We start from the raw sequence: 14,879 nt of genomic DNA, 5'->3' as shown, positions 1-14,879 counted from the left end.
CTGGCATTTAACCCCTACCTGTGTGTTTGGGGTCAGCCCATTTCATGTCTCCACTTCTCCTACCAGTCATAATGTGGCCTCTTCTTTATATACTTAGATATAGGAGTTATGTTCTACTAGTCTTCAGATGATTCTTGAGATTGAATGCTTTGTAATTTATTTGCAATTTTGGTGTGATCCTGGGATGCAGTAGGCATAGCATTTACCTAATCTGCCATCTTGGACCCATTCAAAGAACCAAATTTAATTAGATAATGTTATCTATTGTTTTTCTAATTTCTTTTTTCTATTTTATAATTTTCCACTCTAATCTTTACTTTTCTTTCTTTTCTTCTGCTTGCTTTTGGTTTAGCTTTTTATTCTTTTTCTATTTACTTAAGGTAGAAGTTTAAGTAACTTATTTGAGATGTTTCTTAATGTAGCATTTACAGCTACAAATTTCCCTTAAGCACTGGTTCAGTAACATACCATAAATCTTGGTATGCTGTGTCTTTATTTCATTAATCTTGAAGCATTTTCTAATTTCCATGTTGATATATTTGATCTGTTGGTTATGTAGAACTGTGTGTGTTTTAATTTGCACATACTCATATTTATGAGTATCCCAAATATTTTGTAATATTTCTATCATTTTATATTTATTTATGGCCTAGCATATGGTTTATCTGGAAGAATGTTGTATCCATTTGAAAGGAATGCTTATTTTGCTACTGTTGGATGGAGTGTCCTGTAATGTCTGTTAGGTTACATTGTTGGTTTATAGTATTATTCAAGTTTTCCTTTCTTTGGTTGATCTTCTGCATAGTGGTTCTATTCATTATTGGAAGTGGTACATTGAAGTGTCCAACTCTTATTGTTATATTGTTTCTCCTAATTTCTATCAGTTTTGTTTTCATGTATTTGGTGATCAGTTATTAGGTGCATATATGTTTACTATTGTTTTATCTTTCTGATGGTTTGACCCATTTGTCATTATAAAATGACCCTGGTCATATTTAGTAGCATTTTTTGTTTTGTTTGTTTGTTTTCCTTTTTTTAGTAGCATTTTTTAAATCCATGTTGTCTAATATTAATGTAACAACTTCAGATTTCTTATGGTTGCCGTTTGTCTGTGATATCATTCTCCATCCCTTTAACTTCAATCTGTTTGTATTTTAAAATCAAGTGTGTCTACTGTAGACAGCATTGTTGAATCTGACCTTGTTTTCATTATAAAAATCGGCACTTTGAATGAGTTGTTTATTCCATTTACATTTAATGTTAACATGGATACATTAGGATTTATGATGCCATTTTACTTTTTGATCACAGTTCCTAGTGGGACAAGATTCTACTGAAGGGACAAGGACAAAGGAGCAGAGAAGATGACCCAGGTGAGGAGTGACCATCTGAAAGCTTATGGTGCATTGAGCACCAACTGAGCACAGGCCCCATCCACACTTGGTCCTCACAGCCTTCTTTTGTCCCATCCTGTAACAGACTCACAGAAAACATGTGCATTCTGGAAGGCTCTCAGTGCTTCCATTTATTTCTCATCTTAAATTTTAGACACCTTTTCCTTTATTAACCCACAGGCCAGATGATACGAATTAGAAAAAACAAATTCTCATCCAGATTCTTATTTCAATAAAAAAAGAAGTTGCCACTCAGTGTAACATGAAGTAAAGGCAGGGATGGAAACAGCCCCGCCTCTGCTGGAACAGGACAGTGGATCAGTGTGGGGAGGGGGCGTGGTGGGCAGAAGGCGGTCAGTCTCCCACCTCCTCACATGATGCTGATAGGGACATACATTCAGATGCCATTTGCAGAAAGACAGATTAGAGGGTCCTAAAATCACAGAGTGGAGGCATCACTCAGTCCCCAACAAAGCAGCTGTCTCACGCTGTAGAAGAAAACAATCATGAACAAATTCAGATTAGTGGCTATAAGTGGTGACATTCTCAACAGTCCACCGCTGTTCAAACCGTCTCAAAAAATCCTCAGTACCCAGTCTTGTCCCCTCTGCCCCAACCCCTCCCCACTTCAGGCACTCCAGGATCTCACCTATAAAGACTTGAGAGACACATCAGAGCCCTGGGCACTGTCACTTTCTGGAGTAGAACAAAAGAGGATGTGGTCAGAGCTCACAGCTGATGTAGCTAAAGGAGAAATTATGGAGGTGGGTGAGCTCCCCTTAGGGCTTTCATCTACATTATTCCAAGGGCCTCTGGGATCATCCCCCTCCACACTCACTTGCAGCCTTAGTGTAGCTCCCTCCTTTTCCGCCTGTGGGAAGAAAACATCACATGAGAAACCAGGAAGGAGGCATGGCTATGAGGCTGAACAGGAATCCCTTAATCCTGGACCCTAGTGAAGCTTCCAGAACTGTGTCCAAAGAACGAGGACAGGATCAGCAATTATGAAGAGGGAGGTATGTGGGGACTGGACCAACCACAATCCTGGAGATATGTCTTCAGCAGGAACCTTCCCCTCTGATCTTCATCTGCTAGGAATCAGGTCACCATCACCAGAGTTATGAAGGTGGAACATTTGTCTTTCATTTTAACAAGTGTTTTACAGAAGACTAAGTGTTAGCAATCAGTTCCAGAATAAGCAAGCATGTTGTGTGGATGGCACTTCCCACCCACACACTTCTATTTGGGATTTTAAAAAATCCCCTGTGCAGAAAACTCACTCCCCACTCCTTTCCTACCTGAGCGCTTCCTCTTCCACAGCACAGCTCCAACCACCAAAGCTCCAGTGACCACAAAGACAACCAGACCAAAAACGATGCCTATAATTGGGATAGTGGGCTGAGGAGGTGGTTCTCAAAATGGAAGGGAAGGGGCCCAGACCTCAGACTTAAGTCCCAACCTTGCTGAAGTTGTCCATAGGGCTTCTGCTTTATCCAAGAAGAAGCTTCACCCTCCCTCCCCCATCCTTCTCCTTACCCCATCTCAGGGTCGGGGGATGGGGCAGCCCCTCGTGCTGCACATGGCACGTGTATCTCTGTTCCTCTCCAGGAGGCACCACCACACCTGCCCACTTCTGGAAGGTCCTGTCCCCCGCCGGCCTGGTCTCCATGAGCTCCATGTCCTGGGTCTGGTCCTCCCCATCATGCTGCCAGGTCAGGGTGATCTCCACAGGGTAGAAGCCCAGCACCCAGCACCTCAGGGTGACCGCACCATCAGAGATGGGGTGGTGGGTCACACGTGTCTTTGGAGGGTCTAAGGAGGCAGAATCAGAAAATCCACACTTTGGTTTACCTCCATGGGTCATTGAAGCTGCACTCATGACCATCCTGAGGAGGGACAGGACAATCGAGTTGGCAGGAAGCACAAAACACAGACTCCAGTGTGGACTCCAGGATCTGAGATAATCTGATTTCTTGGAAAGTTCCAGAATCAGGACAAGGATCTAGAGGTGGAGGCTCCAGGTCTCTAAGGAAGAGAACAGAGACTTCTGGTCCTGACCTGAGTGGAGGGTGATTATTCAGAAAAGCTGAAGTCAGGCCTCCTAAGATATTCTCAGACTGAGAAAAAGGCCTTGAGAGAGAGTGTGTGGCATGGGTCACAGGATTGCTGCTAAGGTCAAAGGGAACCACTGATGGGTTATTTCAGGAATATTTCCCCTCCATCTTCGTAGAGACTGGATTCCTTAATTGTCCTTTTAAGAAAGGTGGGCCCTCTGGTTGAGTTCTCTCTAGCACAGACTAAGAAAACCTAGGGGACTCCTCTCTCTCCTGACCAGGAAGGGAGGTTTTCTTACACTCATTCCACTGTCCTCCCCTCCCTGTGGGAAGCCAGCACCAGCCCCAGCTGAGACGGGGATGCGTCATACCTGTGCGCAGCAACGTCTCCTTCCCGTTCTCCAGGTATCTGGGGAGCCACTCCATGCAGGTGCCCTCATAGTAGCCCCTCGCGTTGTCCGCTACACCAGCTGCCTCCAATTTCTTCTTGTAGATCTCAGCTGCCTTGTCCGCCGCGGTCCAGGAGGAAAGGTCTGACAATTACATTTGTGAACTCATCCTAGAAAAAAACTGTTGCATACCTCATTGCTGAATATCACTATGGTCACATTACAAGTACTCCCTTTGAGAAGCTATGCATTGATACCAGCACTTAGTCCATCTTTCAAAGCAATTTTGGAATTCTTTCTGGAATGACCATGATAGATGTCATCAAATTACCCTTGATATCCTGAATGTCATCAAAATGTCTTCCTTTCAATATTTCCTTTATCTTTGGGTAAAGAAAGGAATCATTGGGGGCCAGATCAGGTGAGTATGGAGAGTGTTCCAATACAGTTATTTGTTCGATGGTTAAAATCTCCCTCACAGACAGTGCCGTGTGAGCTGGTGCATAGTTGTGACACAAGATCCATGAATTACTTGTTGACAAAAACTTCAGGTCATCTAACTTTTTCACGCAGCCTTTTCTGCACTTCCAAATAGTAAACTTAGCTAACTGTTTGTCCAATTGGTACAACATAATGAATAATTCTTCTGATATCAGAAAAGGTTAGCAACATCATTGCAACAAGTTCATGAACTAAACTGTCAAACCTCGTATGTTTATAATTGTTTTATCTGATGGTTTGATCCATTTATCATTACAAAATTACCTTGTTCATCTTTAGTAGCATTTTTTTAAAGTCTCTTTTGTCTAATATTAGTGTAACAACTTCAGGTTTCTTATGGTTGCTGTTTGCCTTTGATAACTTTTTTCATTTCTTTAACTTGAATCTATTTGTATTTGAATATCAAGTGTGTCTACTGTAGAGGGCATAGTTGGACCTTACTTGTTTTCACTATAACAATCTGCACTTTAAATGAGTCGTTTATTCCATTTACATTTAATGTTAACATCATTTGGATTATAATGCCATTTTACTTTCTGATCATGGGTCCTAGTGGGACAAAATTCTACTGAAGGGACAAGGACAAAGGAGCAAAGAAGATGACCCAGCTGAGGAGTGACCATCTCAAAGCCCACCATGCACTGAGCACCAACTGGGCTCAGGCATGATCCAAGCTTGGTCCTCACAGCCTTCTCTTGTCCCCATCTGCACTAGGTTCTGCACAGCAAACACACGGATTCTGGTAGGTTCTCAGGTCTTCCATTTATTTCCTCTCAAACTTTAGGATTTTCTCCTTCAATTAACCCATCAACCCATCACGGCAAGAATTGAAAAAACAAATTCATATTCAGATTTTTATTTCAATAGAAAGTAAAAAGTTGCTCCTCAGTGTAACACGAATAAAGGCAGGAATGGAAACAGCACCCACTGGAACAGGACAGTGAATCAGGGAGAGACTCAGTGTGGGGAGGGGGTGTGGTGGGCATGGGGAGGACAGTCTCCCCGCTCCTCACAAGATACTGAGAGGAACGCAGACACATTCAGATGCCCTTTGCAGAAAGAGAAATCAGAGATTCCTGAAGTCACAAAGCTGGAGCATGAACAAATCTTAAATCACTCAGTCCCACACAAGGCAGCTGTCTCACGCTGTAGAAGAAAATAATCATGAACAAATTCAGGTTAGTGGCTGTAAGTCAAGACATTCTCAGTCCACTGCATGCTCAAAATGTCCCCCAAAATCACAATTACCCAGTCCTGTCTCCTTTGTTCCAACCCCTTCTCACTTCAGGTCTTCCAGGGTCTCACCTTTAAAGCTGTGAGAGAAACATCAGAGCCCTGGGCACTGTCACTGCCTGGGGTGGAGCAAAACAGGATGTGGTCAGGGCCCACAAGAGATGTGGTTAAAAGAGAAACTATGGGGGTTGGTGAGCTTCCCCCATGGGTTCCTCTCTGCACTACCCAGCAGCCTCATAAAGAAGGAATTATGGGGGTGGGTGATCTCCCCACAGGGCTTCCATCTACACTATTCCAAGGGTCTCAGAGATCACCCCCCTTCCATACTCACTTGAAGCCTCAGTGTAGTTCCCTCCTTTTTCACCTATGGAAAGAAAACATCCTGTGAAAAAGTGGAAGTGGCAGGGCCATGAGGTTCCCTTAAACCTGGGCCCTAGTGAAGTTTCCAAAACTGTGTCTGAAGACCCACGGCAGGATCAAGAAACATGAAGAGAGAGATGTATGGGGACTTGACCAACCACCCTCCTGGAGATATGTCCTCAGCAGGGACCTTCTCCTCTCATCTTCAACTGCTAGGAATCAGGTCACCGTCACCAGAATTATGAAGGTGAAACCCGTATTTCATTTTAACAAGTACTTTACAAAAAACTAAGCGTTATCAATCAGCTCCAGAATAGGCAAGCACGTTGTGTGGATGGCACCTCCTATCCACACACTTCTATTTGGGGCTTAAAATAACCCTGTGAAGACAACTCAATCCTCACTCCTTCCTTACCTGAGTGTTTCTTCCTCCACAGCACAGTTCCAAGCACCACAGCTCCAGTGACCACAAAGAGAACCAGACCAACAATGATGCCCATAATTGGGATGGTGGGCTGAGGAGGTGGTTCTGCAAAGGGAAAGGAAGGGGCCCAGACCTCAGACTTGAGTCCCAACCTTGATAAAGTTGTCCATAGGGTTTCTGCTTTATCTGAGAAGAAGCTTCACCCCTCATCCTCTCCTTACCCCATCTCAGGGTGAGGGGTTTGCGCAGCCCCTTGTGCTGCACATGGCATGTGTATCTCTGCTCCTCTCCAGAAGGCACCACCACAGACACCCACTTCTGGAAGGTCCCGTCCCCCGCCGGCCTGGTCTCCACGAGCTCCATGTCCTGGGTCAGGTCCTCCTCATCAAGCTGCCAGGTCAGGGTGATCTCCGCAGGGTAGAAGCCCAGCGCCCAGCACCTCAGGGTGACGTCACGGTCAGAGATGGGGTGGTGAGTGATATGTGTCTTTGGAGGATCTGAGGAGAAGGGTCAGAAAATCCACACTTTGGGTTACCTACTGAGCCACTGAAACTGTGCTCATGACCATGTTGAGGAGGGACAGGAGAGCTGATTTGGCAAGAAGGTGCACAAAACACAGACTCTAGTGTGGACTCTAGGATCTGGGATAATCTGAGTCCTTGGGAAATTCTAGAATCAGGGCGAGGAGATAGAGTTGGAGGCCCAGGTCTCTAAGGACAAGAACAGAGATTTCTGGTCCTGAACCTGGGTGGAGGATGATTATTCAAAAAAGCTGGAGTCAGGCCTCCTAAGATGTTCTCAGACCGAGAAAAAGGCCTTGAGAGAGAGAGAGAGAGAGAGAGTGTGTCATGGTTCACAAGATGCCTGCCATGGTCAAAGTGACCACTGATAGGTTATTTCAGGGACGTCTCCCTTTCATCTTGGTAGAGACTGGATTCCTTAATTGTCCTTTTAAGAAAGGTGGGCCCTCTGGGTGGGTCACTCTCTAGCACAGACTAAGAAAACCTAGGGGACTCCTCCCTCTCCTGACCAGGAAGGGAGTTTTTCTTACACTCGTTCCACTTTCCTTCCCTCCTTGTGGGAAGCCAGCACCAGCCCCAGCTGAGATGGGGAGACGCCATACCTGCGCGTAGCAGCGTCTCCTTCCCGTTCTCCAGGTATCTGAGGAGCCACTCCACGCAGGTGCCCTCAAAGTAGCCCCTCGCGTTGTCCGCTACACCAGCTGCCTCCAATTTCTTCTTGTAGATCTCAGCTGCCTTGTCGGCCGCGGTCCAGGAGGAAAGGTCCTCGTTCAGGGAGATGTAGTCAGCGCCGTCGTAGGCGTACTGCGCGTACCCGCGGAGGAAGCGCCCGTCTGGCCCCACTTCGCAGCAACATATTCTCTGGTAGGTGTGAGACTCTGACCCCGCCCCGCGGTCAGCCACGCCCCTTAACCCCAAACCCGCCCACCCCGCAGTGACCGAGCCTACGCTGAAAAGGAAACCCGGTGAAAGTAAGTCCCCGCGGGCTCGTCCCGGGTGGAGGCGCCGGGCGGGTCCTCAGCCTCGGGGTGGAGCTCGGACCCGAAGACTCGGGGAGACCCCGGCCCATCCGCGGGGTTGGGGGCGTGGGGGTGGGGGTCGGGACCGGGACCGGGCCCGCGTCGCTCACCGGCCTGACTGTGGTTGTAGTTCTCCAGCGCGCTCTGCAGCTCCGCTCGCAAAACCTGTTGGTGGTCCTTGGCGCGTTGTGTCTCCCGCTCCCAGTACCCCGGGTCCACCTGCTCCAGCCACGGCGTCTCCATCCACGCCGCCCGCGGCTCCGTCTTTGGACTCGCGGCGTCGCTGTCAAATCGCACGAACTCCGTGTCGTCCACGTAGCCGACGCCGATGAACCGGGGCTCCCCGCTGCCGGGCCGGGACCAGGTGGTGACGAAATACCTCAGGGAGTGGGAGCCTGGGGACAGGGAGGGGCTGAAACCCAGGTGGTCTTCCTCCCGGCGTGGGACCCGGTCCGAGGGGCGATGGGCCGGGAGGGGGCGGGGGGCCCGGGAGACGGAAAAGGGGCGGGACGGAGGGGGGAAGGGGGTGGGAGACCCGAGTGGGCGACAGGAGTGGGCGGGACACGGGGCCGGGGCAGTGGGGACACATCTTCCCCGGGGTCCTGCGTCCCCACCGGGCGGTCTCCTCGCTTTTTCCCCCGGCGGAGACCGTTTCCTCCCGACCCCGCACTCACCCGCCCGGGGCCCCGTCAGGGCCAGGGCCCCCGAGAGCAGCAGGAGGAGGGTTCCCAGCCCATTGACCTGCATCCTCCAGCTCTGGAAGCAATCTGAGTCCCTGCACAAGTCGGTGGAGACTTGATAACTGGGAATGCCAGTGATACTGATTGGCTTCTCAAGAAATTGGACAGCCAATGGGAGTGAGAACTGGTGTCGCATGTTGACTGGAGGAAATAATTTTTCGAGTACTCTGTCAAAAGAGGGTTTATTCTGGAAAAGGAAAAAGCAAAACCACGCAGCAGTTTGAGATGCCCACCTCCAGCCAACTGGCCTCCTGCAGCGTTCTACCCCTCTCCCAAGATGGCCTGTATATCACCCCCAACCCCCCCACAGCACTGGAAGTTAAAACAGAAAGTCAGGACTAAAGAGTAACAGGAAGCCCAGCTCTATCCATAGCTCTCCCAGCTCCTGGGTCGTTTTTCTTAAAGTGCCAGTTAACTTTTATCATTCCCCACCCTTTTGATCAAGATCTTTTCTCTAAAAGTATAGTTGATCAACAGTCAGGTCTTCTGGTCTCAAGTTTTCCACTCTTCAGCCTTTTGTCCCTCGATGTCAGGAAGCACTTCCTCTGGGTGTCATCTCATACATCAGGGGGAGGGTGCATGGATCAGGAACAGCTGGTGTCCAGGGTTGATGGGCACCAGGAGCAGAGCTTAAATACAATAAGAATTAAAGGTAGAATTAGAACATAGCAACCTAGGGCTGGCCAAGTGGCTCAATTAGTTAAGAGTTAGCTTAAGAGCATGAGGTCTGAGTAACAGGGCCGCCAGTTTGATTCCCACATGGGCCAGTGATGCTGCGCCCTAGCTGAGCTTCTGCTGAGCTGCCAACAGGTGGCAGGATGGCTCAGCCGGTATAACAACAAGATTGCCTGTTCGATGGTGGGCTACGCCCACCTGCATTTAAGACTGAACTTGGCACCTTGAGCTGAGCTGCTGCCCGGATGGCTCAGTGAATAGAGCATGAGCTCTTAACAACAAGGCAGCTGGTTCAACTCCTGCATGGGATTGTGGCTATGCCCACCCGCAACTAAGATTGTAACACAGCATCTTGAGCTTAGAGGCCACGAGCTGCCGGGCAACCAGAAGGCGACTGGCACCCTCCACAACTAAGATTGAAGAACAACAACTTGGCTGGTCTCCCTCCCCAAATTCCCCAGCATTGTTCCCATCCCCCAATTCCCTGATTTAAAAAAAACAAAAAAACAAAAAACATAGCAACCTAGCTTATATGGTAGGTATAAACCAACAGCTCAAATTCAAGCTTGTAGAGAAGGAGATAAAGACTATCATCTTAAATAGATCAAAGTTTTTGACGATAGACTCAACAACCAGAAAGACTTGGTAACTCGTTTCCTTAAAGGTCACCTGCTTTAAATTTTGACAGCTTTAGTTTTAGGTCACCAGACTGTGTGCAGTTCTAGTCAGGGTTTTGTGCCTTCTTTAGGTGTGACACGTGTATCCAAGAGTCTACTCCCTGCAGTTTAGCAGCACAGGGGTGAGTCAACATTACCTGGTAAGGGCCCTTCCAACGAGGCTAGAGGGAATCCTTTTTTAGGTGTTTTTTCCAATATAATCTCCGGGTTGTAGAGTGTGTATTTTTAGTTTTTCATTTCCTTGGAGTGCACTGTGAAACGATTGTTCTACTAAAGCATGATAATTGTCAATAAAAGCAATTAAGCCTTTACAGTATTGAAGTATGCCTCCTTTCACCAACTATAGATCAAGAGAGGCAGGAGCCAAATGCATAGAGCATCCTGTAATTATCTTGAAAGGAGAAAGCTTATGAGTCCCAAAGCGGTGGGTGTGAGATTTAAAAGGATGAATGGCAATGCTTTTGGCCAAGGTATTTGAAGAGTCTCTACACATTTTGCCAGTTGAGTCTTAATAATGTCCTTAGTGTGTTCAACCAATTCTGAAGATTGAGGATGGTAAGCACAGTGAAAATGTTGTAGGATTGGCCAAATAGCACAGACTTGCTTTAGCACCTGACCAGTGAAATGGGTTCCTTGATAACTATGGAGTTCGAAAGGAGTTCCCCAAGTAGGAATAATCTCTAATAATATTTTAGCCACTGCAGACGCATTAGCTTGTCTGCAAGGGAACGCTTCATTCAGTCCAGTGAGAAAACATACATATCATGACTACAACATACTTGTATCCATGAGATGGGAGAAGCTGTATAAAGTCTATTTGCCAGACCTCAAATGATCCATTTGGCAAATTAAAATGTCCAGGGGCAGTGCTAACAGGCTTCCCTGAATTGTACTTCGGACAGGTGGAACATCTAAAGTAGGCACTTTTGCAGCCTTATTAATATTTCCTCACCAATATTGGTGCGTGAATGCTACCATTTTGTCAGTAAACCAGTGTTTCAATGCATATACAGTGGTTAGGAGTGGGGATTTTAGCGTCTCTGTAGGACTGGGTTGTTGTTTGGGCCAAACCAATGTCTTCTCCTAATCAAACAAGAAATTGTTACATCTCCAGTCTTGTTTCTCTTTTTCAGAAGCTGATTGTTGGGCTTCTCTAGCCAGTTTTTCTAAGTTATCAACTGGAGAAGATTCTCTCTGGACCATGAAAGAGATTTGACTGCTGCTGACGCCTTTTAGGGAAGCATTCTAAACAGAAATGTCAGCAAGGTGATTTCCTTTAGCTTCCAGAGAATCAAATTTAGAATGTCCTGGAATCTTAATAATGGCTAAGGCATTAGGTAGAAGTATACCATCCAATAATTCTTGTATATATGGACCATTTTTATTTTACCTCCATTGGAAGTAAGGAAATCATGTTGTTTCCATAGCATTCCAAGGTCGTGAGCCACTCCAAAGGCATATCTGCTGTCAGTATAAATGTTGACAACTCTACCCTTTGCTAAAATGCAAGCTCAAGTGAGGGCATATAATTCATCCTGCTGTGCTGAAGTGGCCAGAGGTAAAGGTGCTGCCGCAATGAATTTGAAGGAGTTATAACAGCATAACCAACACAGTGCTTACTGTTGTCATTTTTTAAGTTATGGACCATCTGTAAACCATGAAAGATCAGCTTTACCTAGAAGAGTCTTTTTCACGAGGAGTCAGGAGGTGATTTGTGAGTGCCAGGCAGTCATGAGGGGCTGTCTCAGTCTCAGAAGGAAGAAAAGTAGCTAGATTGAGGTTATTACAATGTGAAAGGGTTAAATGGAAGCAGTTAACAAAAGGATTTAATAGAAAGTAAGATGACTGACTGAAAGATTCTGGGTGTGATGAGAATTCAAGAGAGCTTCTACTGCATGAGGCACAAAGATGGTTAAAGAGGGTCCCACAACAATTTCCTCTGTGGCTTTAACCAGGAGGACAGTGGCCACAATGGCTCTAAGGCAACTGGAGCCACGGGGTCCAGTTGCTGACTATAGTAAACTAGGGGTCTATATTGATCTACATGTTCCTGAGCGAACACTCCAAGGGCATTTTTTTCCTTTTTATGTACAAAAAAGAAAAAGGGAATCTCATAGTTAGGATGCCCAAGAGAAGGTGGGTTTTTAAAAAATTACCATATTCAAGGCCCTAAAAGCCATGTCATCCCATTCTTCCCATGAAATTGGGTCAGGACTGTCATTCCTTAATAGGACATATAGAGATTTTGCCACAAGAGAGATTTGGGATCCAGTTCCAGCAATAGGTAACTGGCCCAAGAAAACCTCACAATTTGTGCTTAGTCTTGGGCCTTGGGATACTTAGAACACCATGGAGCCTGTCTGGATCTAGGTGTAGACCTTGTTCTAATATCAGATGTCCCAAATATCGAACCTGAGTTTGAGCAAATTGTAATTTTTCTTTAGAAACCTTAAATCCTTTTAAGACCAAACAGTGTCAACAAATGGATGCTATCTTCCTGTGAGGAAACCTGAGGAGAGCAAAGAAGTAAATCATCCACATATTGTAACAAGGTGGAACCTTCAGGGAAAATGACATCATCCAAATCAGTCTTTAGAATCTGTGAGAAATAAGAAGGGCTGTCAGTAAAACCTTGAGGCATTATGATCTAGGTAAATTGCTTTCCTTCCCAAGTGAAAGCAAAAGGTATTGGCTAGCTTCATCAACTGAGATGCTAAAGAATGCACTGCATAAATCAATTACTGCAAAGACTTTGCTTCCTGTTGGGATGGATGCCAGCAGCATATGATGGTCAGGAACGACAGAGTGTCGAGGGATAGCAATGTGGTTTATTGCTCATCGGTCCTAGACAAACCTCCATCCTCATCCCTTTGGCTTTCTCACAGGTAGAATAGGAGTGTTACAAGGACTAGTGCAAGGAATAATAAGACCCTGAGTTATGTAATCTTCTATTATGGGCTTTATACCTTGGACAGCCTCCTTAATTATAGGATATTGACTAATTCTGGGCAGAGGCTTTGAAGGATCAGTTTGAACCTTGATAGGAGGTGCACTGTGAACTCTGCCAATGTCAGTTGAAGATTTTTCCCATAAAGAAGATGGTAGTTTGTCCAATAAGGACCATTACTCAACACTCTCGGGTTCAGTTACTGTACCATCAGAGACAACACAAATGAAAGATGCTGAAAGGTCATGTAATTCACTTGATTGGTGATTCTGATGGTTACCATCAAATTCTAGCATTATTTCTCCTTTTTGAGAAACGGATATTCCAGCATGCTACAATACTTCTCTAAAAAGTTTCTGCCTAATCAATGGATACAGGCAGAAGAACTAAGAGAAAACAATGTTCATCTCTTAAGGGACCTCAACAAAAGGAAATAGGTTCAGATATATAAGTCTGTTGAGATTTATTTGAAATCCCCACTATGTGAAATGTCTCATTACTTCAAGGCAAGTGCTGGTTCATAACAATGTGGTTGAGCACTGAGAGCATAGCAACAGTGTCAAGAACAGAAATAGTTTCCTCCCCTATTTGAAGAACAGTTTCTCCAAGATGATTAAGAGGAAGGATTGGAAAAAAACCCTGTAGTTTCTTGGAGCCCTGTCATTGGGAATTTGGAAGACAAGAAAAAGACTGGTAAGAAAGGAAAGAGCATCTTGTTTGCTTGAACTTGTAACAATCTTTTTTCCAGTGTCAAAAAGTAGTTGTGGCAAAAAGTTGGAGTTCCTTGGTTTTACATAGGGCCTCTCATTTGCCATGGCTGAAAGCCAGAAGTCTTAGCAATCTTCTAGGTGGCTTGTCTAGGGTACTGGCTAGCTCATTGGCCAAATTTACCAAGTCTGGGGTAGCCACAGTTCCTTATTCCATCCTGGAGAGAAAGTTTATTTAGCCCTCAACAAACAAACAATTAAAAGTTACATGTGTGATGTCAACATCTGAAGACCAGAATTTTTTTAAAAGACTGCCTGAAGTCTATTATAATAGTCATGAACAGATTTGTCAGGCCTTTGTGAGCAAATGTGAATTTTGCTCCAATCAATAGACCTTGGGAAGCCCTTAGGAATTGCTTGTTGTAGTGTTTGAGCAAGTTCCCTGGCTTTCTCCCAATAATTGGAGATTTGCTTTTCTAAATCTCTATCAGGATGCTCCCATCCAGCAACCCTCATCCAATGTCTAGATTGGCTTTCACTGACTAACATATTAATTAACTGATACAAATCAGAAAACCCAGACTGATAGGCCTGAATAGTAATATCAAATTCCTCAGCAAACTTATTAGAGTCCTCAGTTACCTTAGGGAATTCCTTTACAATGGCTCGTTTAACTCACCTTTAGTCCAGGGGACTTAGGAGATGTGGGTTTTATTAGGATCTCCAGAGGGCTCAATCTTAAATGAGAAAGTACTTATAGGTTCCAAGAAAAGACAAAAAAGAAGATTTAAGAGAGGTGCCTCTGGGGGCTGAGCTGAAAGCAGAGGAGGCAGCAGTGGGACAAATGGCATTGGAGTTGGAGCATGAGACATGGGAGCAGTGGGAGAAGGGCAAGGCAGTGCTGTGGAGAAGAGCATGAGATTTCAGGCACCATTTTGTCTCTTTTTGAATTTTTAGCAGCGCTTGTTGACTTTGAGAATTTATTTCATAAATGGACAACTTTAGATTTAATCTCATTTGGAAGCCTCAATATACCACTCAAAATAGGCATTCCATTTCTCTTTCTTAATTATAGTGCTGTTACTATCCAACTTAGTTTTAAGAAAATCAAGTTTGGGAATCTCAAAAGTTCCCCAAAGTGGCCACTGATTTTCTAAATTAATTTTAGTCAGATCTGTCCATTTAGTTAAATCTGTGCATGAAAATTCCCTGCAGATTTTAAACATATACTCAGCTGG

The 14,879-nt window shown here is 45.4% G+C and overlaps 2 protein-coding genes across 3 annotated transcripts; both read right to left on the bottom strand.

Annotated features, from left to right (window-relative positions):
• Positions 1-1,464: 1,464 nt before the first annotated feature.
• Positions 1,465-3,985, bottom strand: LOC109376696 (patr class I histocompatibility antigen, A-2 alpha chain-like; the record flags this gene model as incomplete). The annotated part of the gene is made up of 6 exons (XM_019632778.1): positions 1,465-1,882; positions 2,044-2,090; positions 2,233-2,265; positions 2,693-2,806; positions 2,931-3,206; positions 3,820-3,985. Coding segments are annotated over 5 exons (636 nt in total), but the record flags the coding sequence as incomplete, so codon positions are not given.
• A 1,193-nt stretch (positions 3,986-5,178) lies between these two features.
• Positions 5,179-9,001, bottom strand: LOC109376701 (HLA class I histocompatibility antigen, B-37 alpha chain-like). 2 transcript variants are annotated; one of them, XM_019632783.1, is made up of 8 exons: positions 8,570-9,001; positions 8,006-8,290; positions 7,479-7,754; positions 6,577-6,852; positions 6,347-6,460; positions 5,903-5,935; positions 5,644-5,690; positions 5,179-5,484 (listed from the first exon to the last, which is right to left on the bottom strand). In XM_019632783.1, exons 1-8 carry the CDS (start codon positions 8,769-8,771, stop codon positions 5,452-5,454), a joined length of 1,266 nt encoding a protein of 421 aa, XP_019488328.1. In that variant the 5' UTR covers positions 8,772-9,001; the 3' UTR covers positions 5,179-5,451. The 2 variants fall into 2 exon arrangements, with proteins under 2 accessions (XP_019488328.1, XP_019488329.1); XM_019632784.1 differs by having other exon boundaries at positions 5,587-5,690; positions 8,570-8,987.
• Between the last annotated feature and the right edge of the window lie 5,878 nt (positions 9,002-14,879).

The sequence above is a fragment of the Hipposideros armiger genome, unplaced genomic scaffold (assembly GCF_001890085.2).
Source record: "Hipposideros armiger isolate ML-2016 unplaced genomic scaffold, ASM189008v1 scaffold_1173, whole genome shotgun sequence".
Classification (NCBI taxonomy): Eukaryota; Metazoa; Chordata; class Mammalia; order Chiroptera; family Hipposideridae; genus Hipposideros; species Hipposideros armiger.
This window is presented reverse-complemented; position numbering and strand designations above follow the sequence as displayed.

Coding starts and splice junctions, on each gene's coding strand:
- LOC109376701 (XM_019632783.1), bottom strand. CDS start 8,771: ATGCGACACCAGTTCTCACTCCCATTGGCTGTCCAATTTCTTGAGAAG. Junction 8,291..8,569: donor CCTGACGGGGCCCCGGGCGG/GTGAGTGCGGGG, acceptor CCCTGTCCCCAG/GCTCCCACTCCCTGAGGTAT. Junction 6,461..6,576: donor ACCCCTCACCCTGAGATGGG/GTAAGGAGAGGA, acceptor TTCCCTTTGCAG/AACCACCTCCTCAGCCCACC.